This window comes from Centruroides vittatus, unplaced genomic scaffold, assembly GCF_030686945.1.
Source record: "Centruroides vittatus isolate TY-2023 unplaced genomic scaffold, ASM3068694v2 contig_877, whole genome shotgun sequence".
Classification (NCBI taxonomy): domain Eukaryota; kingdom Metazoa; phylum Arthropoda; class Arachnida; order Scorpiones; family Buthidae; genus Centruroides; species Centruroides vittatus.
The window spans coordinates 1,184,576-1,212,251 of record NW_027122569.1 but is presented as its reverse complement, the minus strand read 5'-3'; the positions used below and the strand labels follow the sequence as shown (position 1 = coordinate 1,212,251).

Below are 27,676 nucleotides of genomic sequence, written 5' to 3'. Positions count from 1 at the left end.
CTTATAAAGCGTGACATGCCATTGGCTTGTAGATAAAATTCAATATGACTGCCTCCGTCTTTTGTGTAAATCTTTAAAATTCATTTTGTTCATAAGAAATTAATTCATTAAAATAATTCTATTGTAGTTTTACTTGCAGTATGATAAGTCATAAATTAAGAATTAAAAAAAAGCTTTTGAATAAGATTCAAAAAACTGAATAATTCTAGAGTAAAGTACTGTGTCGCCATCTAATGATAAAGATAATAAATAACATAGTAATTATTAAATTAAATTCTGTTGACATTTCAAATTCAATTTTTGCAAATTTTTATTTTAAAATAAAAATATTTAATAAGTAATATTTTTATAAAGTTAAAAACAAAAGAAATAATAGATAAAAGAATACAACATATCTATTAAAATATAACAGCTCTAGTGTCGCCATCTGATAGTAGCAAATTAATTTAATATTAGAATTTCATTTACAGTAAAGCAAAATAATAATATAAGTAGATAATATTATTGGCTATTAAAATAATAATAAATATAACAAATTTTAATCAAAATAATGCTTATAAAAGCGAATAATTTTACATTTAACATTACATGTTTTGTTTATACAAATTGATAACAGATGGCGCTAAGACGAATTCTTAGGATTCATCTTTCCAGCATCTTCATCCAAATCACCATCAATCGCGACAGCTACATAGCCATAAATCTCTTCCAAAAATAACTCTACTGTTAATTCCTTTTAAAAAATTGAGTAATTAATACGAATTTCCACTTCTAAACTGCATAAAGTTTGCTTATAAACCAAAAATTCGAAGCATTTGAATGTGTAAACAATTTAAAAGATGAAAAAAGTACTTGCCAATGGAAGTTTATCAATGAAATTTTCAAATTTTATTTTCATTTGTGATTGAGTAATGTATTCTAATTCATCAGAATCATCATCTTCGACTGCTCCAATTTCTTTGTTTATGCGAAGAGCTGTCAAAAGTTCCCTTTCGTTCAAACTTTCTCCTAAAATATTGAATTTTAATACAGAAAAGTACATAATAAAACAGATTCTAAACCTAAAAAATGCTTTAAAATGGCCGAAATTTACCTTTCTCTAGCAGAATTCTAACAAATTGTTCACTAGACATGAAACCTCCCTTATCTCTGGTAAACACATCAAAGGACCACATTAGATCTTCCACTATAGTATCGCAAACGGGCCTATGGTTAATATATACTAAACAGAAATATAAATAATTAAAATTCAATTATAACTATATTAGTCAATCAACACTTAAACTGTGAAGAAAGCTTTAGAGGCAACTTCATTACATATTAATAATAATTAGTAATTTACGTTTAAAAAATTAGTATGTTTATAGCTAACTTACATTTAACCAAATCATCAAAACATATCTCATCATCTCCATCTTTGTTATCCAATTTCATCTCTTGAATCATGTCCTTTATCTACACAATTATATAAATTTTTATTTAAAAAACATGTATTTTAATAAATGTGTTAAGGGTTGTTGGTATTACTTCCATACCTCATATTCTGCAGGAAAATACCCAATACCTCTTAGAAGATCAGGAACGTTGCTTATGGGAATTTTATAGGATAATTCCAGCTTTTCTGTTTGATCTTTGCTTTGACTAAAGATGATAAAACATATAATTATGCTCTAAGAATCATGATATACACATGTTATAAACATGGATTTGACATTGATGTAGCACAAATTAAGCAAAACTGAGTAAATAAAAACGGAGATAAACACCTATTTAACATTATTCAAACGTTTAAAAAATTTTTAGTATATTTAGATTTTAAAAAATAGGGAGGCGACGGGACGCGACGAGATGCGACTACACGCGAAGCGACGCGATCTATGTTAATTGAGTGAGTCGCGACGCAACGCGAACCGGAAACAAACTTGCTAATAATTTCTGCTTCCGGAGTTGGACCGTTTTAAAAATTGATAGGTTCTTAACAGACAAATAAGGTTAACTTTTGGTAATAGAATTGTTTATATATGTTAAGAAGCTTTTCAGTTATAGAGGTTTATATAAGTTGTATAGGTTATTATAGAAAATAATTGCGTGAACAATTAGCGCATGTAAGCATCTTTTAGACTTTCACTTACTTTCTTATCAGTAAATAGATGAATAAATCTTTAAATTCCTTCAGCAATGGTCCTGTTATACCTCCTGGAAACATGTCATAGAAAGGAGTCATACTTTGTTCTAGTTTCGTCAAACGATGTATTAATCTATAAAATGTATTAATTAAATAATTTTGAGTTATAAAGCATACCCAACGTTAATGGAAAATTCATAAGTACAACTGCATACTTGTAATTTAAATGCCACATAAAAATACTTGTACCGTTGTCTCCAATTGTAAAGACATACTTTCCATCAAAACTGCAGTCAAAATCGACAATCTAGCAAGAAATATTTATAAAATATAAAATATACATGTCAAAATTAATAAATTTAAATAATAAAAAGTTAAAATTTTTAAGCAATTGAACGTTATTAACATAAGCGGTTCGTTTCGTAATAGTTAAGATATAACTGAAACATTTAAAATTTATGTCGATTTGATTGGTCGATTTTAAAATACGTTTTTTAAAACTGACAAATAAGAGTGTTTTTATATTTTTTTTCATAATTTATGTTGATAAATTTTTATATTTTTTTACATAAAAGTACCCCATCAGGATGTGCTAATACGGATATATGCTTGTAAGGATTTCCATCAACTGGTAGTACACTCAGACATATATATTCATTGGAACAGCATAAAAGATGAGGCTCTTCAGAAATTCCATTTTCACATTCTTCTAGATTATAAATTATTTTCATCCTATTATACATATAATTGATTAATAAATTAGTAAAAATTACAGCATAAAATTCCCTCAGAGAAACTACAAATATGTTACTTCATCCTGGATATCTGTAGAGGAGCTAAGACGGTCCTTCTGCATAAATGATCTTCCACATCGTAAAACTTTAATTTATACTAAATTTAGAAAAAATAAAGATAATTACATTAACATAATATTGATTAAACATATAATTTGTCAATCTATACTTCATTATTAGCAATTATCAAATGTTGACTCATGTATGGATCCCAAACCATGTCGAGTGGAACAGCAATTTGTTCGATTTGGCACGAATGTAACATTTGTATCTTTCTACCCTTTATAAGTTCGTATTCAAACTAAAAAAATAATATAATTTATAATTTTAAGATTATATATTCTGCAAGATAAAGATTAATACCAATTTCTTATCTTCTCCTAGAGATAATAAACGTGGATATTCTAGATGTGAAGCGTGTCTGAAGAGTATAGTGACAATTGGAAGTGTGTGACAACGTTGAACTCCAAGTAATTCCCATTTAATCTCTGATCTATGTATATCTTTCTTAAGATTTCGCTTGAATTGGAACCTGTACGCTAGTACAGAGTAGTTTACATCCTATAATATGAAATACAGAAACTGTAAAACTGTAAATCATATGGAAGAGAATCGATCATATTTACCGCAGCAGCCAAGTACTGAGCATCATCAGAAAACTTTAATTTAGTAATTGTCCTTTTTTCAAGGCTGAGTGAGAGTTTAGTGGGTTTTGTAAGTAGTAAACAAGGTATATCTAATACAGTGATATATCCCCCTGTAAATCCTACAGCTAAAAGATGGTAAAGTTACTTGAGTATCAACAGAGTATCATCTTTACGTAATACTTACCTAGATAAACACCAATTGGATCGAATTCCATGCAGGAAATTGTTTCAGGAAGCTCAAACAGGCTCTCAATTTCAACTTCTCTAATAAATAAAGCATTAATTAATCGAATAATTTAACTATTTTAAATGGTAAATTAAGAAAAAAATAAAAATAATGCGTACTTAGTTTCATAGTTCCATAAGCGTAATAGTCCATCAGTTCGTGTAATGCATAACCAAGGACTTAGAAAATGTATAAAAATTACTTGAAAATTTATAAGTAAAGCTCTTTTTAAGTAGAATAAACTTACAGTTCTGGATGGCATTTAATTACGTATTTTAAATCGGAATGAACTTTAATTATTTTCTGTAAATTACACTGTTTAACATCCATATATCCGCAATAACCCGAGGAAGTGGTAACCAGAAAATCTGGTATTATAAATGGTGACTTTTGTATTGCAGATAGAGGGTAAGATTTTATAATATGGCTAGAAATTAAAAATATTATCATTAATTACATTTAAATTTAATAAACAGAAGTAAGTTTAATATCAAATACAGAATAATAAATTTAATAATTTAATATGAATATTTTAACCATATTTTTCTAAATTTCAGGTAAAGAAATTTATAATTGAGAAGACTTTAAAAATGTATTTTATTTATTTATTTATTATTATTATTTTTAATAAATTAATATAAATGAATTCTTGTGAGAGATTATATATGTTATTTCTTCTATCTTTAAAAAAATATATACACATATCAGTAGGCAGTATAGGGTATATATAGAGCTGTCAACAGCTTGGATAAGACATGGAGTAGAGAGGGCCTCTTTTGCCTTTTTTTTTGTTTGTTTGTTTTTTTTTAAAGAAATGAAATGTGTAGAATGTTTCTTTATTAACAAACAGCAGTCTTAAAGATTATATAGTAAAAATAGCATTAATTTATAGGGGAAGAGAACATTGTGGACCCCTAAGTTTTCTTGGAGTTAGGAGAAAATAACCAGCTCTCCCTCTCAACAGCCTTGTATACTCATAAAAAATGTATTGTTACATATATCATATACCCTATATTGCCCATATAAAGGACTTAAGCATGTATAAGCTATAACAATATAGGCTATAAGAAAGGTCTATAAGCAATGATGGACTTAGTTGTGACCATAAGTCAATATAATACATATAATAGGTCCTTTCCCTCATCAAATAATACTCATGTCAAAATAAGAGGCCCTAAACTGCAGCTTGTTTTGTTTACATGAAAGCTTATTTGTGTCCCTGTCTATAAGGATTATATATATCAAGGATAACAAAAGCTATGTATATCAGTATAAACAAGAAGAAAGAAAAGAAATATATAGTATTGCATAAGCTACACGTATAGTTAAATATTTGAACCATTTATATAATTTAAACTATAAAAAAATTACTTATAAAAAGAGCTCACCTATGCAAATTCTCATTTATATCATCTAATGAGAAGAGTATATTATTTATAAGACCAATATTTGATTCTTTGTAGCTTAAAAAATGCAAATTTTATTTAAAAAAATTATTATTTAATATTTTACAATTATTATTTTTAAAAAAACTGTTAAATTATGAATAATACTTACAAGAAAATTAATTTAAGATCTTTATCATAAAAATCAATAACATTTTCCTGGTTAACAGTTACTACATAATCTCTGCATATTGTGATGATATTAATTGATATCTGCTTATAGTTACATTGATTGAATCTCAAAGCTCTTCTTTCATCAGGTGGTGTTATTAATACATTATCTAATGATAAAATTCATTAACAGATTTATATATTTTTAATAAAATTAATAAATTAATTTATAAGATAAATCCAATAACATACTATCTTTTGTGTATTGATTATCCCAAGTAATTATATATCCCATAGAAGTTGCTGTCAGAGCAATATCTGGTGATTTTAGATAAATAGTTTGATTGAATGAACCCAGAGAATGTGAAAAATCCTAAATAGTTATATAAATAACAGTTTATTTTTGTTATAAATTTTATAATTCTACAGGTTATAATTGATACAGCTTATCATAACCATAACCTACAGATTAAGTTATGCAATTGGTATTACTATTGGTACAACTCACCTTATGGGTTATAATTGGCGAATAGTAATAGAGGATATTTTCATTATCTAACTACGGTAAAATAAATTGCATATTAAAGAATTGCAATATGTAAAAATGTTTTAAAAAGGCATTAATTAATTACTTACTAGTTGATAGAAAATCACTCTATATGATCCTGTTGAAATGAAATATGAAGAATGTATTGGATGGAATGATATGTGATGCTGGAAAAAGAAACATCATCTAAACATTATAAAGTTTAGCAAAATAAAAGTAGGATAATTAATAAACTTTTTATTAAGTATACATTTTAATCAACAAATAAAAATTGAATTAATTAATTAATTAAAACCTTAAAAGTACAACTATATTTTCAGTTATTTTAACAGAAAAGTACTTTATGTAATATAAAAGTATGTTAAAATATATTAATTTAACATTCTAACATTTTTAAAAATTATACTTTAATTAAAAAAAACCAAACAAAAGTTTAATTTGTAAATATATTTTTAAATTAGATAAAACATTACCTTCATCAACATTAAACAAATCATTGTTCAATATTGATCAGTTTACTTATATGAATAAATTGATGATAATCTTTAACATACAGGATGGCCCAAAAGCAATTCTTGCAAGGAAATGAATAATTTACCAATGTCAGTGTTGTAATTTGTATATTGAACAAGAGGCTAAATAAGCTGAAGCTTAGGGCCTTAGATTAAGCGAGTCTATAGGTTAAGGCCGCACATTTTTGCATGCATCATTATTCGGTGGAAGGAAAAGGCCTATTATATGTTATAGTTTAGGGGCAAAACTCTAATTCCAACCCTGTGGTTAACTGCATTTTGAATCATCTCTTTCTATATAAAACAATTAAAATTAAATGGCTAAATTACATGTAAATTAAAATAGTTTTACCTGTTTACCATACTCTTCCTTAATATTTACAGTATCAATAATATAATTATCATCTGTCTTCCAATTTATAATTGAAATTCTCTAAAATAAAATCAATTTACACAATAATTATATAAACATATGCTAATAGAAAAAAAATATCATATAATCCAAATGAATGTACAGCACCTGAATGTACAGCACCTGACATTCATTACTTAAAGTTAAAAGATATTTAGAATCTTCAGAGAAACTCATGCATTTTATTCCATATTTTGGATAAATTGATATATTTTTTATTGGCACACTACAAATTATTAAATAAAATATGAGAAATTTCATTAAAAATTATAAAGACAATATAATTATACTTGCTAAGTTCTCATATCCCATATAATTAAGCAATTATCTTCACCAGCATCTGAAGTAGCAAGCCATATTCTATCAGATGACAGAGTTAAACAAGTGATGTTACTCATCTACAAATAAAAGCATAATTTAATCATTTATATTAAGAATTTTGAAGCTTAGGATAATGTTATAACTTCTTACATGGCCAATTAATATTTTTTCTTCATTATTCTTCAAATCATATATAACAGATGCATAACCAGTAGCATAAACTATCTTCTTTTCTTGTTGTGATGATATATTTGCAACTGGCACATTACTATTGAAGCCAATCACCCATTCAAGTGCCTAAATTTTATGTTAAAAACTCTTTAAATGCCTGTATGTCATGCATATACTTAGCAGGATGGCCCAAAGTTAGCTAACTGTTTGTGTGCAAGTAAATATGCTTTTCATGGTTAACTGACTGCTGGACCACCCTGCACTTTAAGGAGTGATTGCAGCTTTCTTACAATACTTTTGCAGTGTCTTTTCGCACCGTTGTCCTCAACTTCATCTGTGTCTTCATCTATAACAGTTTGTTTATTACATAAATTATCAATTTTTAATGTTGGTTCCATTTAGGGATTTTTATGGATTATTTTTTGAGAAATTCGTTAATATAGAACATAAAAACGTTATATAATTAACGTTTATGACGTTTTTCTGTGAGAAAATTCGATTTTTTTCGAATTCAAAAATTTCAAATATTCAAATTTTCAAATTTAGACCAATCAGTTTTAAGCGATAAAAAAATAAATAAATTTGAAAAAATATATATAGAATTTTATGTTATTATTTACTTTTAAAATAAATAAATAAATATGTTTTTTAAATACATTCTGATCTTAATAAAAATAAAAAATTTCCCTACATACTGTATATTTTTCTTGTAGGGAATTTTCGTGAACTAAATCTGAAAAAAAACCCTTCTTTTATAAATATAATAATAAAATTCGAAAATACAATACTGTATTTTCCCTGCAATTTATGTAAATGGTATTAGATATTTTAATTTAATTTAAAAATCTGCAAAGTTTTTCTCTACTAAAATTCCCAACAAACTTAAAATCGATTAGACTTTAAAATATTTTTAAAATAAACTTTAAATATTAATTAACGTAACCTAACTCACTCTCTCTGTAGAGATAAAAAGAAGTTTAAAGTATCATTTTTATTTGTGAATCATAAATAAAGATAAAACAACTAAAAAAAAAACCCGAAACATTAAATTCCCTAATTTAGAGTAAAAACTTTGATAAAATTCTTTAAAATTCCCTATTTATAATTTAACAAATCTTAATAAATTCCCCCAATAAAAAGCGAAAAAATAATTGATAAATTACTTTTAAAATTTTTTATGGAACGATAAAATCCCCGGATATTTCAGTAAAACTTTCTGTTTACAGTTAAGATAATCTTACTAATTTCGTAAAAATTCCCTAAATAAGAGTTAAAAATCCTTCGATATAAGGATTTTTCCCCGAATACTGCTGTAGCTTAGACCTATTTCAATTTGCAGATAAATAAATCAAACAGGAAGAAAATTGCTATATATACTTGTATATATATAACCTATACACTATAAATAAGGAAAACTTCCAAGTTGTGGTTAGTTTCTGTCGACAGCTATCAAAAAAAAAAAAAAAAAAAAAAAAAAAAAATGGCTGGCTTTCATTGAAAAGAGAAACCTTTTCCACGAATGTCGAGAAAGAGAAGTTGATTAGATCGAGCGAACGCTTTTCGATCGAGGGCCATTTGTAGAGGAAACCACTAGAGACGGTGGGAAAATTTCTGGGGATCGACGCCATTTCTAGAGAGATAGGTCGACGTCGAATTAAGTGGATCGGCGCTTCCGTCCAATCGTCTACGTTCTCGGGGGAGAAGAGCAGAACAGCCAGATGACGTTTCCACGCCATCCGTCCTTTCCCATCGACTGTGACTATCTCGGACTGCCACACCCGGACTGTAATCTGGGCGTCACGGCCTTCCTCCTTCCCTCTCTCTAATTGGGACGTAATCTGTCCGGGGCACCTGTCTAAAGGCGCCTTCCACTCCAACAAGTTTTGCTCTTCTCCAATCTCTTTTGACTTTCTACTGCAAAGCCTTCCGCCCGAAGCTCACACTAGATAAATAACTCATTCTATAGCTGATAGCCATTTCTACTTCATCAACCACTCCCATCTACAATTGTTCTAAGCTACTCTGTGAGGCTGGGGTTTCGGAACTCTTTGCCGATTTTTCACTAATTCATTATACGAGACAACGAAAAAATATTAAAAAATTATAACCGTGTCTCTCGTGAAATTTGCATTATTAATACATTCACTATTCATTCATTTGTTTTTAAACGCGATTCGTAAATATCAACCATCGATATCTGTGATTTTTGTTAAGGCCTAACTAGGCCTAATTGTAATGATTCTTTCGCATTATTCTAAACGTTTATACACGCGTTATTAGGAGTATAAGGCCCAAAACTCTTGTACAAATAAGCATTCTAAATTACGCCTGCAGATTTTATTTCGTCGGGGTATTAATATATAATTGATTTAAACCTGTTAATTCTATAAGTACTCGGGTTTTCTGTGTTTAATTATTTGCAATTTTGTAAATGCTTAACTGATTAGAGGATACTAAATGCGCTTGTGCATATACAGTACTATTATTTATGTAATGGTGATAATCGATGTGTCTATGCTTATCGTGTTTTCTATAGGCCTTTTAGGGATGTAACTGCTGGTTCTATTGTGATATAACCATAATAGGCGGCATTTTTTCTCGCTTTATCAACTTTAGTGGGGTCAAAATGGAAAATGTATAGCTCTTAACAGGTCTTTCTTTATCCGTCTGTTATTTATTTACTCCCCAAACGGTCGCGCTCGAAGCTTGTGTGGGCACACCTTAGCACTAACATTAAAACACCACTCTATAGAGGGTCTCTCGAAACGGAATCTTTCTTTCCTTAGTAAAAATTGCATCCGAAACGATCGTAAATCGACTTTCTAAACGGCCAAGTCCTATTCACTAGTGAATACCATGAAGTTAACGACCTGAAACGATCCCTTAATATAGTAGCTGTTTGTCCGCAGGTAGAAATGGCGAGTTATGGAGTGGAAGAGAGAGAGAGAGAGTTTCACTAAACCTCCCCCCTATTCCCGAAAGGTCGGGGAAAGAAAAACCACAATGGACAGCCACAGATCGTACGTCATCTTTGAAGCGTATCGAGGGACCCGACGAATTTTACGGCTTGGCAACATTTGTCGTGCAGCTGCCGATATCTACAGCGTGATGACAGCGCCACGTGGCGTATAATTGGCGAACTATTCAATGCAAGCAGGGATTACAGATAGAATTTTCATCTACATTGTCGCCATTCCGCTGACTAATGCTGTTTTTCGAGAAAAGTTACGCTTGATGGTTTTCTGTTAACAAGGGATGATTGATTTTGCTGGAGTTAATCGGTTCGTCCCCCTCCAACAATCCGGTTTCCGGAAGATATCCACTCTCTCATCCCCGCTATGAAAACGCGATTATCATTGTTGATGGGATGATAGCGAGCAGATTTACTGAAAAATTTTACCATGCTACGCCATACTTTTGCATTAAAATTGATCTATAGATAAGAGTATTAAGAAATGCATCGTTTAACGATAACGCAAAGCAGCAGCATGTAAGATCCACATCAATCTAGGAATATATAGGCCCTACAAAATACCTAGGTTGATGTGGGCCCTATTAATCCATCGATATAAAAAATACAGATTAATTAATTTAATTTTACAGTTGAAATGCCTCGCGAACGACGTATGACACGACTCAAAATGGCGAAACAGTATAAACTAGCGTGAGAAAAATGATTTTTCATGGTTACGTTGAGCTTTTTAGTTCTTCATTAAGCAGTTTATTCATCCAATTTTTCTATGATTTCGGTTGCCCGTTTTGTAGACTAGTCGGGGGCCATATTCCGTGACCACGAGCGATATGCTTGAAAGGTTTTATTACCGACAGCATGAATGCCATACTTAACTGTTTGACCCGGAAACGATCAACCACTTTTCACCCTCCAGAGATCATAAAGTCATCGGGTGTCATGCATCAATGGGCGATCATACAACAACGTAATTAGAATCCCGTGCTTCGTTCTTATTCGTTTATGGCAATTCTGTCAACAGTTCTTGGGTGAGCAATGACTTTTGGTGACGTCACCCGGTGTCGTTACCAACTTTCTCGTGACAGACGCGATCGGTCCAGATGCCAACACCTGCTACGAATCTTTCGAAAATGGGCTTCCTTGCCGTTACTCTACCAAAGATTTTGGACCCGATTTTTATGGTACAGTACAATTTACATATTTGGTGTGAGGATGACAAGTTTTTCAGCATGAATATAAACCTTAAAAGCCCATTTTATTAATAATAAGATCTATTATAGAATGATGACAACCTTTCTACAACGATGAACTTACAGAAAACCCACAAATTATAATATAACTCTTAGATAAGGCAAGATTTAATCAGACTCGAATGGCCTAAGCTGCAATATACGAAGGGTCCTTCCCCTCTACCAAATAATAATAATTATTATTATTATCTGGTAGAGGGAAAAAAGCCCTTTGTATGTTATAGCTTATGAGGCTCTAAGCTGTAGCTTAGGGCCTCATAAACTGTATAAATTCAACTCTGCCTACAAAAAACCCACAGAAAATCCAGCTATTTTATGCAAAAGAAAAAAACAAAAAAATAAACTACTATTATTGCAAGATTTTATGAGTGGTAAATCTTGCTCTCGTGTTTTTAAGGGCTTTAGATCAAACTTTAGGCTCCAAAATTCAAAATTTAATAAATTAAACGAGCATTTTTTAGATGTGAAGCATTGTTAAACCCATTTGAACTACATTGAACACTCATTTTTAAACGTAACGCGTTGATTAATGTGTTTTGATGGAGCTTTAGTATAATTTTTTCCTAATCCCAATTTATAATTTAAGAGAGATCAAAAGAATCCACCCGTTATCCTCCGCTCCTGACACAAAGGATGAAGAGTGAGTGAGCTACAATTCGTGATCCTCGTACCAGCTGGACGTATGGAAGCCTTGAGGGGATCATGAACTGTTACCAAATCGTCAGGTGATAGAAATCTGCGCACGATACAGATATTTAGAAGTCGTAAACACCGGTGATGATCTCTCAATTACTTTCACACCCATTACTCGGTTATGCATTTACATATGGCATCATACGGCACCCCTTCGTGAATGCTTGTAGCGTGCCAACAATAATTCTAAAAATTCACTTAAATTTCTACAATTTCCAGTATTAGAAATGAATTATAACTCCAAATCTCTTGAAATCATAAAAAATAATTAATTAATTAGGCCTTTAAAATGGCTAAATTAGCAATGGACACTTAACAGAGAAGAATGGCGCTTGTATAATTTGGAAATGTTTCTTAAAAGTTAAAATTTAGGTGATAAATTTTAATTTTCTTCTTCTTTTTATTTGTGGGGGTGTTAGAATATTTATTTCTCTTTTTAAAGCACGTGAGAAGAGCGATCTCGCGTACTAAATTATGCACGATAAACTGCCGTAATGATAGCAATTACGGCTTAGTTAAGGTGTTTCGTCTGTTCCACCCTTCCAGTTTTCCGTGATTGTAGAAGAGTTCAGTCTTTGGACGTCTCGTAGGCCGACACCTGCTACAACATTCGATTTTCTCCCCTTAATGACAGCAAGATAATCCACGGCGTGGCCGTTTCGGACGCCATAGGACACAGAAAATTTCCTATGTCCTTCATTAATCGCGAATGGGATTTAAGGCAAAAGAGAGAGAGAGAGAAAAAGAGAGACAGAGACTAAAGAGGCAGGTGCTTCTCCTACTCCATCCCCTGCTTCAAACTTTCATTACTTGGTTCTGGTAAAGGGTTGTCACGTGACCGCCGGTCCAAGTTAGCTATTGGGTGCGTGGCCGCCCCGCCCCGTGCCGGTGCTTTATGGTCCAATGACGTGATCGAAACTTAACGAAAAGGTGACATTCGCCCGTATCCGTACAGGCTGCGCTTCTTTCGTGCAGGTAAGTACTGCTTTATCTATTGTCATCTATATATATATAATTAATTAATTATTTTTTAAAAACTGCTTTTTTTCTCCTTCTTTAAAACATTAAAAACGCCGTTCGTTTTTCTTGTTTTTCCCGAATTAAACGGCCGTTAAAAGCGTAATTGTTAAATTAACAGGCGGCTGCAATTTACGTAATAATTGAAATATACATATTTGTGTAATAAATGTCTGTTACGTTTTCAGTATGAATTGTCGAGAAAAATCTTAATTAAACTTGTAAAAATTTACTTCTATATTTTTAATCTTCGAAATTGTAGCGTAACGTTACTTAAAAGGCCTCGTGAACTAGCGATTAGTGCCTATTACATAAATACATTTATATTGTCGTGCGATGCCTATAGAACGGTTATAAATTCTACATAAAGGCCTCTACTTGGCACGCACTCAAAATGCAATTATCATAAATAAAAGTGTCTGTAGGCCCTTTAAATGTATCAAATGTCCTAGAGTGTATTGGCACTTTAATAAGATTCGAGTGTCTTTATATGGTTTTGAATGCGATACAAACGTTAATTCTGATTATTTAATTGATACGTATGTCCCAAAAACTGTCCATTGATAGAGGTCCTCTTAGCATGCGATCTGTACCACATACTACAGCCGGATTTCTAAGATTTATAAGGGATTAGTAGCAAGAGTAGTGTAATACTAGTAGTTTCTATTAGCAGGGCTGTATTTAATATAAGCTAAAGAATTTACAGTTTAGGGCCTAGCATTAAATTCAGTATCATTTGGTGGAGGGGAAAACATCATATATTATAGCTTAGGGCCACAACAAATCTAAATTCGGCCCTGTTTGCAAGTACAGTTAGCCTAGTATATAAGTTAAACTGGAGGAAATTATATATAAAATCCTATTTTTATAATGCTAAAGTAGATGGCACGTTAAATAATAAAGGGCATTCTTTGATAATAATGTTATTACTCAGTAATTTTGATATGGAATCAAACTATGAATGCAAATTTTAGCAATTTGCACCGTCGTGACAGAGGAAATTGTTATAGGTTATAGGTAACTCTAGCATAGACATCCCGGAATAGGGTCAAAGTTCATACAGGAAAGACGTTCGAACTTTCAAATAATCAGTTTCTTAGGTCATCTAAGGTCAATGCATCATTTTATATAGAAAAAGCCAAGAAATTGTAAAAAAAGAAACTATAAAAATATAATTTTCCATTAATAATTTATTATGTAATAAATTGAAACTTTGGCTTTAAAACTTAATATTAAAATATTTAAAAAGTTTGATATTTTTATAAATTTTACTTTTTACTTTAAATCTGTGTCTAAAAAATATTTAAATTCTTAACTTTTTCTGATTAAAATTTAAATTTCCAAGACATTATAAGGAAATTTTAAATTATTTTAACAATTCCGACGGTTATAACTCCTCATTTAAAGATGTAAAGGGGGCCAAGAGTCAATTAACCATAGCAAATGCTTTGTCTGTGACTCAGGTTAGTTCTTAAACTAACCTGATGCCTTATTTAAACACTTGATTAGGTTTATTGTTGGAATTTTTATTGTGCCTTGCCTGTTCAGTAACAATGTTCAAAAACAATATTATAATTAAAGTGTAAAGATGTTGATGTGTTCTGCTGTAAGAAAAGATTAAAAACATAATTACCAACCTCATAACCCAACAGAGGCAGGCTTACAACAGGAGGGGCCCCGTTGCATAAAATTATAATCTTTATTAAAATACCTGTCAATTTTGCCTTGTGTATGCCAACTTCTCGCATAATCCGACATTTATAACGTCATAATTCAGCATTTAAAAGATACAAAGAACGGCCCAAAATTCACTTAATTAACCGTTGTAGACACTAAATTACTGCCTAATTCAAACACTCGATAACTTAGAATCGTGGTAAACCGACCTTTGGCCGTCGTATAGATTTAATAACTTTCTGATTTATTTTTTAAAATATTTATTAATTTATACATCGTTTAATCATGATTTTAAATGAATAAATTTACAGATTTGCTTATTAAAATTTTGAAGAAAAATTATAAATTTAAGGAAGATTATTAAGAAATAAAATAAAAAATAAAATTATTTCTTAATTGAATTTAATATATATTTTTTAATTAATAAATATTTATTTTATGTTTTTTTTCCACCAAAAATTTAATAATTTTACTTTATTAAATTAGTAAAGTTTTCTACATTTATTTATAAAGACCAATATAACTTTATATATATTTTTTCTTGTAATATATAATAAACAAATGAAAAATTCCTTTAATTAATAACAATTAAATGCACTATTTTTGAATTTAAACATCCATTATGTTTATTTATTTAATCGTTTTTAAAATATAATAAAAATAATTAAAGAAATATTTATATATTTTTTAATATTTAAACTCATTATTACGTAATAAAAGAGTGTTAAAAAATTAAAAACGTAAAGCAACGTCACGTAATTTATTAAATTTTAGTCGCATTGTTACGTCAAAACCGAAATCTTTTACGTAATAATAGATTTCAACCACACTATTACGTCGAAACTAACAGCTATTACGTAATAGTAACTTTTAAACATGCGATTACGTCACAATTAACAACTATTACGCGCAATAGATTTTAACCACGTGATTTTTTTACGGCGTAATCGCACGGTTAAAATTTATTGTCGCGTAATAGCTGTTGATTGTGACGTAATAAAGCGGTTAAAAATTATTTTTACATAATAACTACAACTTTTATCACGTCACAGCCAACAATTGTAATGCAATAATAAATTTTAACTGCATCGTTACGTCACAACCAACAACTATTACGCGACAATAAACTTTAGCAGTGTGGTTACGTCGTAACCGATAATTGTTACGTAGATATAGTTTCATCCGTATTATTATATCACAGCTAACAATTGTTATCAATAATAAAATAAAAACCCACTTAAAAATTTATTTTAAAAAAATTAGGCAATTGAAAATCTTAAGTAATTATTAATTTAGACGTAATAATGTGACTAAAATGCATTATTACGTAACAAGTTTAATTTTGACGTAATAATGCTGTTTAAACTTACTACGTAACGATTGTTTATTTTGCCGTAATAATGCGGTTCAAATTTATTGTCACGTAACAATTGTTGATTGGTTTTTGACGTAATAACGCAGTTAAATTATATTATTACGTAACAATAGTTAGTTTTGACGTAATAATGCGGTTCAAATTTATTGTTAACACGTATATGTAATTCTAACTTGAAGTTTCGAATTTTTACACAATTACTGTGTATTTCGGACATAATGGCACCGATTTATAGTTATATTTGATAATATATGACCCAGCTGATACTACAACTGTACTTTATTTCTGGTTACTCTGACGAGGTGGGGGTGACGGGATCATTTTGCCAACTATCAATCTTACTAAATTCTAGACTCAACTTCATAAATCTATCATCGAAAATCCAAAGATTTCTCTGAGTTCGAAGATAACAATGTAAATTGCATTCGATGAATAACTTACAAAATCGATCAAATTAAACTCGCAGGAGATCAAATTTTACATCACTGTAAAGTATAGAATATTTTTAGAATATTCTTTAACAATTTCTTTTATTTTTTAGTCTATTATTCAATATTTTAAAGGTAACAATTTTGATTCGGAATCAAACAGCGCTTTGATTAAGCCGACATTTTGACTGTTTTCAATGTATTCGAGTGGCAAAATTTTGAGAAAAATATATTATTTTGGGCAATAAATTATAAATTTAAACATAAAGATCTTTATTACTTACCGTATTTAATAATTTTATTTAAAAAATAATCTTGTTATTAGATTAACACGCGACAAGCTACACAGGACTGTTATTTGTATACGAACGTGAATAAATTGCGTTATTCGTGAATTAAATTACGCAAAATAACATACTTTTTAAATAATATTACATTGGCATGTTATAAATATTGCTACCAACTTAGGCATTATTGATCCTATTCGATAATGCCTACAGATTAATTATCTTGACATACATATTTGTTGTTCTATAGAATTTTTCTTGGCTTTCTGATAAAATTAATGATACAACACTCATAAGCATGCCAAAATATATTTCATGTCTGCACGTGGATATGCCTAGAGGGTTCACAAATACATGCCTGGGGGATTCGCGTTAAACATAATTAATTAATACCAAAAAATAAAATATTTTATTTTATTTTGTTTAAAAAATATCGAAACGTAAAACACCACTTTTTAATTTGAAAGAATAATTTCTTAAAGTATCAACTGCGCAAAATAATCACTAGATGGCGCCGTAATTTTTATATATATATTTAAATTCTTCAACGAATTTTTATACTTTGAACTTATTTTTATGAAAATATTTCTTTATTTTTAGATGAATTTTAATTTATTTATAGTATAGAAGAATGCCACACACAGGTAAGTAAATTTTTTTAAAAAAAATTACTTTTTAATAAAATAATATCTATTTTTATAAATTCAAATCAATTCAATAAATTAGAGGGCGCAGTGATTAACGCCCTCTAACTTATCGAAATAATAATTATTAAAAAAAGCTTTTTTTTTGAAAAATCAATACAAAAAGTTTCTTTTTTTTATGTGTAAATATTTTTAAATATTTATAAAATAATTAATTTTAACAAATTTTTCTTATTGTGTTTAGTTTCAATTATCTCGACAAGAGTTTTGAAGTGGTTGATAGTAACGAGTTTAGGTCTAAATGCTTGAAAAGAGTTCGGACACATTGCTGATAAAGAAAGTTTTTCTTTACGATTATGGGGGGAATTACATCCGCTAGAAACAAATAAAACTAAACTGCTTGTTGCAACTCGAGATATAGCAACCCGGGGGTAAAATATCGCAAGACCTATTCGCTAAGGTTTGTATCCAATAATTTGTAATATTGATGGTAAGTGGTTAATATAGAAGTTTTCTGGTAAGCCTCACAAATCATAGCTTTTCCTTTGCCAAGTCGTCCGAAAAAAAAAAAAAAGTTGCATTTTACGATCGTCTCGACATAAAAAGAAAGGTTTTTCTACAACGTCGGCAAACCTCGGACATACCGTGGCCAGAACCTGGCCAGACGGGATATTTGACAAATAATTCAATAAGCCATCGGCCATAACGGGCCGGCGACTCATCCACACACGTTGTAACTTCCGGACGATTACAGTTGCTATTCTAAGGCACGATTGGTAGTTCGGGACGGGGAAAAAAAGCTTTTGTCATAATTAAATGTCACGGTGGTTGCGGCCGTGACGTAACAGCGGTCATTTGGGAAGTATTGTGACTGCATACATCAATTGTTATGGCCGGGGGAGATGAAACTGTCTCGTTTGTTACTGCCAAACTTGAGTTCTGGCGTGTTATCGGTAGACTCTTGTTTTTCTTTTACCATGCCAGAATGCTTTGAGAGTAATTGCATGAGAAATTTTATATATAAAACTTTGGAGAAAATGTCCGAAATTTGATTTTTGCAAAACAAGAAACGAAAAAGTTAGGTGGCGCAATCGGAACGATAAACTTGATTTCTATGGCTAACCTCTATCATAGAGATCTTTTAACTATTAAACTATCGCAGCGCCACCACAATGAAAAGAAAATTAATGAAATTTAATTTTTTTAAAATTGATTATTAATTTAATTTAATTTTTGAGAATATTTTGGAAGCGATAACCGGTGAAAATTTCTCATTTCGACTGTAAATATAATAACAAAATCGAAATAAACGATAATTAAGTCTTCCTTCCAACTTTATGTATTGTATGAAAGGGAGGAAGGGATTCATAACAGCTTCATTAAGGTAATAAAGCCGTATTTACTCCACGTTAACAAAAGGGAGACGTTCAAACGAGTTAATTTCTGAGTTAAATCAATTACGGAAGTGTAGGAAGTTGGTTAATTCAAAATGGAGTCGAATTCTTCGGTGGATTAAGCGAATGATATATCAGTTTAGAGAATTTATATTGTGACAAAAAAGTAGAATTTATGTTTATCTCTTTGAATAATTCATTAAGTTTTAAGCTTAATAAATTTTTCTCTGTGTAGATTTGATAATAAGGAAGAAACGATCTTTCTCATCGTATTTCTTGCTTCAAGTCCGATTTTTACTTACAGAATGGCAATTTTGGGGTATTTTTAGAATTTCTTAATCAAAATTACGTCCTTCTTTACGATTTTAACTAGAGAAAAGAGTTTTTCTGTGGCTACTTTCGCTAAATTAAAATTAAAATGAAGCTTAATGCGGGAAGAATTGATACAATTCGATTTAAGCCAGGATCCCGTTAAAGTCTATTTAATTAAAATGGACTAAAAAGTATTAATAAAATTAAATAAAATAGAACAAAAATACTGTTCAATCGAGAAAATATAAGCAAAATATTATGAATTTATCTGCATTTACAATACGAATCGATTGTATATTTAAAAATTAGCGGCCTCAATATTAATATTCAAAATTCATCAAGATCCATTTATGTTATCAATTAATGCAGTGATTATAAAAATTAAACAACTAATTAAGCAAAATAAATCGTAAATTAGATGCAAATAATCATAAATATAATGTTTTCGATTAGAAAATGCGATCAGAATGTTCACAGGCTTGTAGCAAAGGGCATAAAACAAGAGCCGCAATACCCGTAATGTTAAAACGTGGTTCATTAATATTTATTACGAGGGGTCGAAGAAGAGAAGAAGAAAGAAACCCGAGGAAACTGTTGTTATTGTAATTAGACCCAAGGCATATTCAAGAAAAAGTCGAGAGCCAAACACCTGCCGAATTTCGACCAATTACCTAGTGGGAATGGCCCGGTAACTGCAGTTAATCTAGTTCCCGAGAGGGAATGGACTAGTGCTTAACTAATCATTAGGTACTTGCAGAGACAAGTGGCTGACGAAAGGGAGTCTATAATTGATAGTGATGCTCCGAAGCAGGTGGAGAACCGCCCTCTCGATCGTTCCCCCCTCTTTCTCTCTTCTAGTTTATTCGCCCCCCTCTTCCTATGCCTCTCGCAACACTTAGAGGCAGATGTGATCCACAGATTCATCTCGCTCTCATTGTTTGTTTAGCTTGTCTGCGGATGTACGAAAGTACATTAACTATTCAAATTATTTATCCCTTTTAAATTACTCACTCGCGAATGTGTCAATTAATCAATTTTACTTGTTATGCTTCAGAATTTGTAATTTAAAGGTAAGAAATTTTTTGAAAATTTGACCTTGTCTTAAGCTATTAATTTATTATTATAGAACCGTTACGAAGGGTTTTGCATAGAATATAACTTTTACTACATCAACATTTTGCCATTTTTATTGATGTTAAACAGTGGCGTAGCGAGGGGAGTGCAAGGGGGCCACTCACAGAGGGGCGCCCAAATGGTCTCCAAGACAAACTATATGTGTTTCTGGAGGGGGAAGAGGGGCACCAATAAAGTGTCGGGAGCCAGTTATGCCCCGGACGCCAGTTATGTTCGCTACGCCACTGATGTTATAGGTAAATTAGCATTGAAATCCAGGGAAAAGTGTATGCAGAATATGTGAAACTATGCTGTAAAGAGTAACAAAAAGGCTGGACTATAATAAGGCCTAGTATAGTAAATTGACTTCATAGTTTTGATGCAGGTCTGCCTCATCTGACATTGCATGACGTTACGTAAGAAAAGCCTGTCTGAACAGCCTATCTAACAGTGATTCTTACAATTTGGCATATAGAAAGCTGTTCTTAAATACATAAAGGCCCACTTGTGTAATGTTTGTAAGATAGGTTTCTGCAACTAAACAGGCCTACAACACGCGAGCTTCTAATAGCAAGTTAACTAGAGGCCTCAAAATTGTAGTGATAATAGAAAAGGCCTACTTATGTGTTTAACACGTTGCTGCAGCTATACATTAGTGTATCGTTCTTAGCCACGGCTCTAGTGTAAGAAGGGCCTGGTGTGAGACTTCTAACCGATTTTCCCCCCTCAGGCCAGGCTGGCATCAACCAACTGGGAGGTGTTTTTGTCAATGGGAGGCCTCTACCCGACTACGTTCGTCGAAGAATCGTGGAGTTGGCACTTATGGGAGTCAGACCATGCGATATATCGAGGCAGTTGCTGGTATCTCACGGATGCGTGTCAAAAATTCTGACACGATTCTACGAAACCGGATCGATCAAACCTGGTTCCATAGGAGGAAGCAAGCCCAAAGTAAGTTCTTAGTTAAGTTACAATTAGAACTTAGGTCTAAGAGCCAGGCGCCATTTTCTCGCCACCCTGTGACGTATTATGCGATGTTTTTATTATATATATATATTTATAAAAGAAAAAAAAGAGACGTTCCCCTCGATAAAATTTAAATGAACTTTAAACTTATCCGAGTGATGCATCTGCCACATTCGTCACGATCGATGTTCAACTCGTGACGGCGCAGTTAGTGCGTGAACAATTGGGGCAGGTGAGAAGCAATTGTCTCTTCACCTTCACTTCATCCTCCCCTTCTCCGCGTATAAAAATAAATGGTTTAATTCGATTATTTTTAGTAAAAATATCGATAGAACTTCACGTAACGGTTGCTCGGTTTGCGGGCACGATACGTGTTTTAAAGCATCCTGACGTTAAAACGGGGTCGAATTGGCTCGTAAATCGTAAAAACTTAATCCTAATTTTATATACAAGCTCCTATATATAATATAATTTGGGTTTTTATCGATATAACGAAGACAAATTAGAAAACTCATCCAGATTTTTATCATTATAGCGAAGTTCTACCCCGTCGTAACGATGTTGAATTACTACTTAGACAAGGCTTACTCTGAATTTTATTGTCATATTGAACATTTATCCCGACTTCATTCGATATAACGAAGCCAAATCTCGAAGCTTATTCTGTTCTTCATCGTTATAACGAAGTTTTGCCGAAGTTTATTTTTTAAATGTAATGAGAGCGAGTCGCGATTTATGTCGCGGAGATCACCGGAAATTTCACCAAAAATATGCAAATTTTTGGATCCAATATAGAAAAATAACGCCGAAGAATCTTTTAATTAATTTATTTTAGTGTTTTATTGTTATAAAATATAGATAAATTTGAAAGTTTTAGGGAATTATCCCTCGGACAATACGGAAATTTAGCGTTATTATTTAAGGGGGGTTTCTTTTTTTTTTGGTGGTAGGAGCTACCGTCTCCTGTCAGATTTCGCAGGTGATGAATGACCTCGATGGCCCGAGGTCAATTCGGCTGTTGAACAACTTAATGAAACCTTCCAGGTGCTATGAGAATGCATTATTGCGAGGTCTCTACAGTTGTCCATTCTGCATTTTCACTTAGAGAAGAATTGGAAGAACGAATTCAAGAGAAATTTTCGATTTAACGTTGTTTTTTTAAAGGGGGATATTTAATTCTCCAAGGCTTCTATTGGTTCAAAGTTGGATCCTCGTCAATTTTAAATGATTTTTTTTATTCTTTTAAACATCGTAGGAGTGTATTGATCTTGGCTATCTCAATTTATCTCCGTATAGTGAAGATATGCCGCAATTTTTCTCGATTTAACGTAGGAAATCGGGGACAGAACTTTCTTGTAACGATAAAATTAAGGATAAGTCTTCTATAATTCGAGGTTTGGTATCGTTATGTAGAGTAAAGTCAGGATAAATCTTCGATATAGTGATAAAAACCAGAATAAGCGCTTGTCTATCGCGATATTTTGTTTCGAGGAAAGTCAGTGACTTCGTTATAACGAGAGAAATACTACAATGAGATGAATCAGGATAAGTCTTTCCGGTATCTCGTTGTGATATAACGAAGCCAAATCCCTGAATTAGAGTCGTCTTAGCCTAATTTTTTTTTTAATCGTTAGAGTGAAGTTCTCTTCCGAATTCTCTCAATATAACGAAGCTATAATTAGAGAAGAAACGTTTTAATTTATCTCGTTACAACGAAGTCACAATTTAACTTTTCTAGACTCTAAGTCTGAAAATTAGAGAAGCGAACTTATATCGAAGATTTACTGGGACATTACTCGATATAACGTAGCCTTATCTTGAATTAGAGCGCTCTTATTCACATTTTTATCGTTATATCGAAGACATACCTGGAATTTACTCGCTTACACTGAATTAGGATATTCTTATTCGCATTTCCATCGCTATACCACGACTTTATTCGAGGTAGTGGAACCTAGTCTCGAATTAAAGCATTCTTATTTACATTTACATTTCTATATCGAGGTTAAATTTCGATATAAAGAAGATCCGTCACGATTTTTCTCTCCAATCCACGCGAAACTCGAATTTACTTAACAAACCCCATTCGAGAAATGCCCTAATTTTCTATGTTTATTCCACTAATGTAGCAGGTTGCAACGCCTCACGTGGTCAGGAAAATCCTACGTTACAAACAGGAGAATCCTTCGATTTTCGCGTGGGAGATTCGGGACCTCCTACGTAGCCAGAAAGTATGCGACGAACAATCGATCCCCAGCGTGTCCTCCATCAACAGAATCTTAAGAAACAGTGGGCATTTAGTGGCCGAAGAACCCCAGCTAACCACCAGTAAGTACCTTCAGAAAACTGCGGTCCACGCGAGTCTAAACGTCACCGAACCTACTGTGTGACGTAATTTTACTACTTTCCTTTACACTCAGGTGGACAATCGCCCACCAGCGAAGTACCTTTATCGCTTCCACCTCTCCCCTACATACCGACCACTTATCTTCTATCGGGGACCGCACTGCAATCTTCTAATTTAGGGCAAACCTCCCGTACTAGCGACTCCCCCGTCCTCAACACCCCTGCTTCTAACGCTACCAGGGACGTTTCCAAACCATCGAACGTCATGTCGTACACCATCGACGAGATACTCAAGCCAAAAACTGACGATTCCACACAGAAAACCAATAAGAGAAAGCGAAACAAGACGGATGAAGACGACGATAACTGTGAAACAGGTGATCTGATATGTCCATATTTTTGTATTTAAATTTAAAAGTATTCTTACGTAATAGGTACTAAACTTTACGGCTTACTACTGTACGGAATTATCTAAGTTTTTCCTAATTTTTATGAGGTTTTAACTGAGTTTTTCATTAAATAAAATTAAACTTTTTCGATTATTTTATTCGAATATGACATTTTAGCCTGGGTGCATTCGTTTGTCCGAATAGTGTACAATTCGACGTCATTTTTTTTTACGGATTCCTTACGAAAAAGTGCCACAATGACGTCAAATTTGGCACACCATTTAGACAAAGTGAATGCACTTCCTACTCCTAAAAGGAGGAACCATATTAAACTACTAGCATCAACCTATACAAGTAGAGGCATAGTTTGTGCCTTATTTAGAAGCGTTATTCTTTAAGAATGTTCGTAAATCATTGATGATCCTCCACTCAAGTTGTAACTCGAGTATTTGTTTACCTTACAGAACACCGTTTAAGGTTAGATTCGTACTGTACATACACCAGAAAACACGTAAGGAAACACTACTTAACCTTGTAGAATTTAATGTTTAAGCGGGGGGGGGCGAAAGCGCAGTTCATAGAATAATCGATGCCCTTAATGAACCACGTGGTTGTCATCTTTAATGTCGACTTACACGACGAAACATGCGATAATTATTGGTGCAGCTGGCGTAAGCGATTGACGTATCGGACGAGGAAATGTCAAATACGCATGTCAAGCTCGGTCGAGTGGCAGATGGTCGAAAATTCGTCCATTGATCCGAAGAGTATAACGCAACATAACGCATTCATTGGACGAAGTGACACCAGGTGCTAAACATCACAATGGCAGAGTAATTACATCCACTCTATTGGTTTAAGGTCGAATGTCAAAGACTTAATTAAGCCAATGATTGGTTTCCACACATCATTTTCATGCCGTAACGGTGACTCTGTGACGTCTCGTGTCGTAATCGGCCTCCCTCCTACCTTAATTAACCTTTTAAACGGCGTCAATCTCGTTGTTTTACGTAATAATTAATATTTTAATTTAATGGAATTTCATTTTTAAATTTGGTAAATTAAGTTATTTTAGTATTAAGCCACGATTTGATGTTGTAGCCTATAGAAATTGCCGTTTAAAGATTCAATAATTTAAGGCCTCAAATAAGCATTCGAGGCCTTAAATGAAGTTACAACACACAGGCACAAGCTTATAAAGTAAACACAAAGGCAGCAAGAACATAAAAACACATTTTATAGCATAAACAAATGTCATACGAGGCTATACAAAATTATATAGTATTATATAAGGCTACGTAACGTCTTAAAGGCCGTGCAGTATTTATATATAAACTTAAAGACTATATAAGGCCGTACAAACAAGCCTATAGTTTATACATACATAAACCCAAAAGCTTCAGGCTGTACAATAATCATATTGCTTATGTTGCAGTGTATAGTTTTATATACAGTTTATATAAAGTTAAACATCATTCAAGACCAAACAGGCCAAGGCCTTCGAGTTTTATAGGCCTTTAAGACTGTATAACTAGGTTTCAATTTCAACTAGAGGCATAAGAATGTAAAAATGACCCCCAAAAATAAGTAATAATGTAGTTATACTAATAGGTAAGTAAGGCCCTGCAGTATAATATTTTGCAGTAATTTAGGAAGAGGAGGAAGACAGAAGTTTCTTAAAGTCAATGCCTACTTTACTGACAGCGTTAACGATATTTTTTCGTGTAATTTGACAGCTGACATACGAAAAAACAGGTTTAAAATGACGTTCGGAACCACTCCAACGTGTTTCAAAGTTATTATTAACTTTTCACTGATACAGAATGACAAATCTGCATAGGCCTTAAGGCTTGACTCTTCTGAATGAAATCGAAAAATACGTACTTAGACAATACAAAATTAAGGCTCAAAATGAAAGTTTAGGTTACTTTTGAATCAATTTTACTTATTTTATACAGGTTATAACCTTCCAAATTAAGTTATAATCCTATTACAAAGCCTAGTTTTTTAAAATATAACTAATATATAAGTAAATATCGATTTAAAGTCGAATTTTCAACCCTAATTTCATATATAAGCCTGTAATTTTAGACTATTCCATAGATTTAGACTCGGTTAATATATAAACTTTATACGATTTAAAGAATTTAAAATTTAATAATAATAATATAAATATCATGATCATTAATGAAGATATGATTCACGTATATAAGCTAGTAATTAACAGTAAGGCAGTAACTATATTTATGCTAACGACATCAACTTTAAGCAGGCGTTAACATTATGATAATGTATCAGAAAGGCATTAACTACGTCTGTCTATACACAGGTGTGAATGCGAACAAACTGTCTAGGATTGGACACGCAGACACAGGAAACACTGACTCATCGACCGAGGCTGCAAACCACTCCAATCGTTCCTGTTTGGCCAATCACCGACCACCCATTTCCATTGTTGGACATCCGCCTCCAATCCTGGATTTTCGGCTTTTTCTCTTCCCAGGTTTGTTCCCGTTCCTGGTGTTATGACTTTCAATTATCCGTACATTAGCAACCCTTCCGCTCTTACTTCCAACCTGTACTCTTCCGTTTATCCGGCTATCCGAGAATTGGCGTGTTCTCCCAAATAAAACACCCCACCTTGGTTGTAAATGTGTGTTCGATCTAAAGTATGGAGCTTGTGTATATAGTATATAAACACTCGTGAAACTTGTTTTAAAAAAAAAAAGTGTTCTCTAACCACCCCACCTCTGCTTATTTATGATGTTAGAAGAAGATTCTTCTTTATCCTTTGTAATTTTACAGAAGATGTATGTATTTTAGAAGTTTAAAATAATTAAAAAAGTCGATAAAATAATAAGAAAAATTTATTTACATTATTTTCTTTAAAAAGAAATCTGCTTCTATAACGTTAAAAAATCGAATATGAGTTTAAAAATCTCACTTTTCGTTAATTTTTCATTTAAAAAAACCCAACACGTGGCTCAATTTCAATTGTTTACCTTATAAATAACCAGTTTCAATAATAAAATACATTTATTTTGCATTTTATAACACTAATTTTAGCTAATTTTTAAAATAAAAGAATCAATTTCGCTTAACCACGTGGTTGAAAAAGTGTCGGTTTCAATTGTTTTATAAAAACATTATCAGTTTCAACCATTGTTTCGGGTATTTGAAGAATAAAGCTTCAAAACAATCATTTTCAATCATCTGTTTTGATATTTTCGAACGAATTTAATCAAAAAAAATTATCAATTATTGTTAAATTGTCAGTTTCAAGTATTCAATCAGTTTCTTACAATTGTTTACCTTTGTTAATTGTTAATATTTTAAAAAAAACAATCAGTTTCAACCAGCTGTTTTTTTAAAATATTTACGTCAATTTCAACAATTAATTATGAAATTTAAAGTATTCTGTTTCGGTTTTCTATTGTTAAATCATCACTTACAAGTTTAAACTTGAATCGATTTCAAATAATCGATTTAAAACAGCTTTAAAT

General features: G+C 31.7%; 2 protein-coding genes across 3 annotated transcripts; one reads left to right on the top strand and one right to left on the bottom strand.

Moving 5' to 3' along the window:
• Positions 1-497: 497 nt before the first annotated feature.
• Positions 498-7,815, bottom strand: LOC136983184 (cilia- and flagella-associated protein 251-like). Its single transcript, XM_067279840.1, has 25 exons — positions 7,602-7,815; positions 7,291-7,437; positions 7,114-7,217; positions 6,938-7,045; positions 6,760-6,838; positions 5,985-6,062; positions 5,857-5,907; positions 5,601-5,721; positions 5,350-5,518; positions 5,181-5,255; positions 4,040-4,219; positions 3,912-3,971; positions 3,751-3,830; positions 3,546-3,691; positions 3,283-3,480; positions 3,089-3,220; positions 2,937-3,016; positions 2,704-2,857; positions 2,341-2,432; positions 2,133-2,258; positions 1,536-1,641; positions 1,377-1,455; positions 1,094-1,222; positions 857-1,008; positions 498-733 (listed from the first exon to the last, which is right to left on the bottom strand). The coding sequence occupies exons 1-25, from the start codon at positions 7,707-7,709 to the stop codon at positions 623-625; spliced, it is 2,865 nt and encodes a 954-aa protein (XP_067135941.1). The 5' UTR covers positions 7,710-7,815; the 3' UTR covers positions 498-622.
• A 5,308-nt stretch (positions 7,816-13,123) lies between these two features.
• On the top strand, positions 13,124-27,010 carry LOC136983183 (paired box protein Pax-5-like). 2 transcript variants are annotated; one of them, XM_067279838.1, is made up of 6 exons: positions 13,124-13,200; positions 17,610-17,653; positions 21,203-21,423; positions 23,568-23,766; positions 23,859-24,161; positions 26,503-27,010. In XM_067279838.1, the coding sequence occupies exons 2-6, from the start codon at positions 17,641-17,643 to the stop codon at positions 26,700-26,702; spliced, it is 936 nt and encodes a 311-aa protein (XP_067135939.1). In that variant the 5' UTR covers positions 13,124-13,200; positions 17,610-17,640; the 3' UTR covers positions 26,703-27,010. The 2 variants fall into 2 exon arrangements, with proteins under 2 accessions (XP_067135939.1, XP_067135940.1); XM_067279839.1 differs by lacking the exon at positions 13,124-13,200 and adding an exon at positions 17,898-18,113 and having other exon boundaries at positions 17,612-17,653.
• The last annotated feature ends 666 nt before the right edge of the window (positions 27,011-27,676 follow it).

Excerpts from the sequence above, each read along its gene's own strand:
- LOC136983184 (XM_067279840.1), bottom strand. The coding sequence starts at position 7,709 with ATGGAACCAACATTAAAAATTGATAATTTATGTAATAAACAAACTGTT. Across the intron at positions 3,831-3,911 it reads TTATGGAACTATGAAACTAA|AGAAGTTGAAATTGAGAGCC; the intron begins GTACGCATTATT and ends TTTATTTATTAG. Across the intron at positions 3,692-3,750 it reads TCCAATTGGTGTTTATCTAG|CTGTAGGATTTACAGGGGGA; the intron begins GTAAGTATTACG and ends ACCATCTTTTAG.
- LOC136983183 (XM_067279838.1), top strand. Across the intron at positions 21,424-23,567 it reads TAGGAGGAAGCAAGCCCAAA|CAGGTTGCAACGCCTCACGT; the intron begins GTAAGTTCTTAG and ends CCACTAATGTAG. Across the intron at positions 23,767-23,858 it reads AGAACCCCAGCTAACCACCA|GTGGACAATCGCCCACCAGC; the intron begins GTAAGTACCTTC and ends CTTTACACTCAG.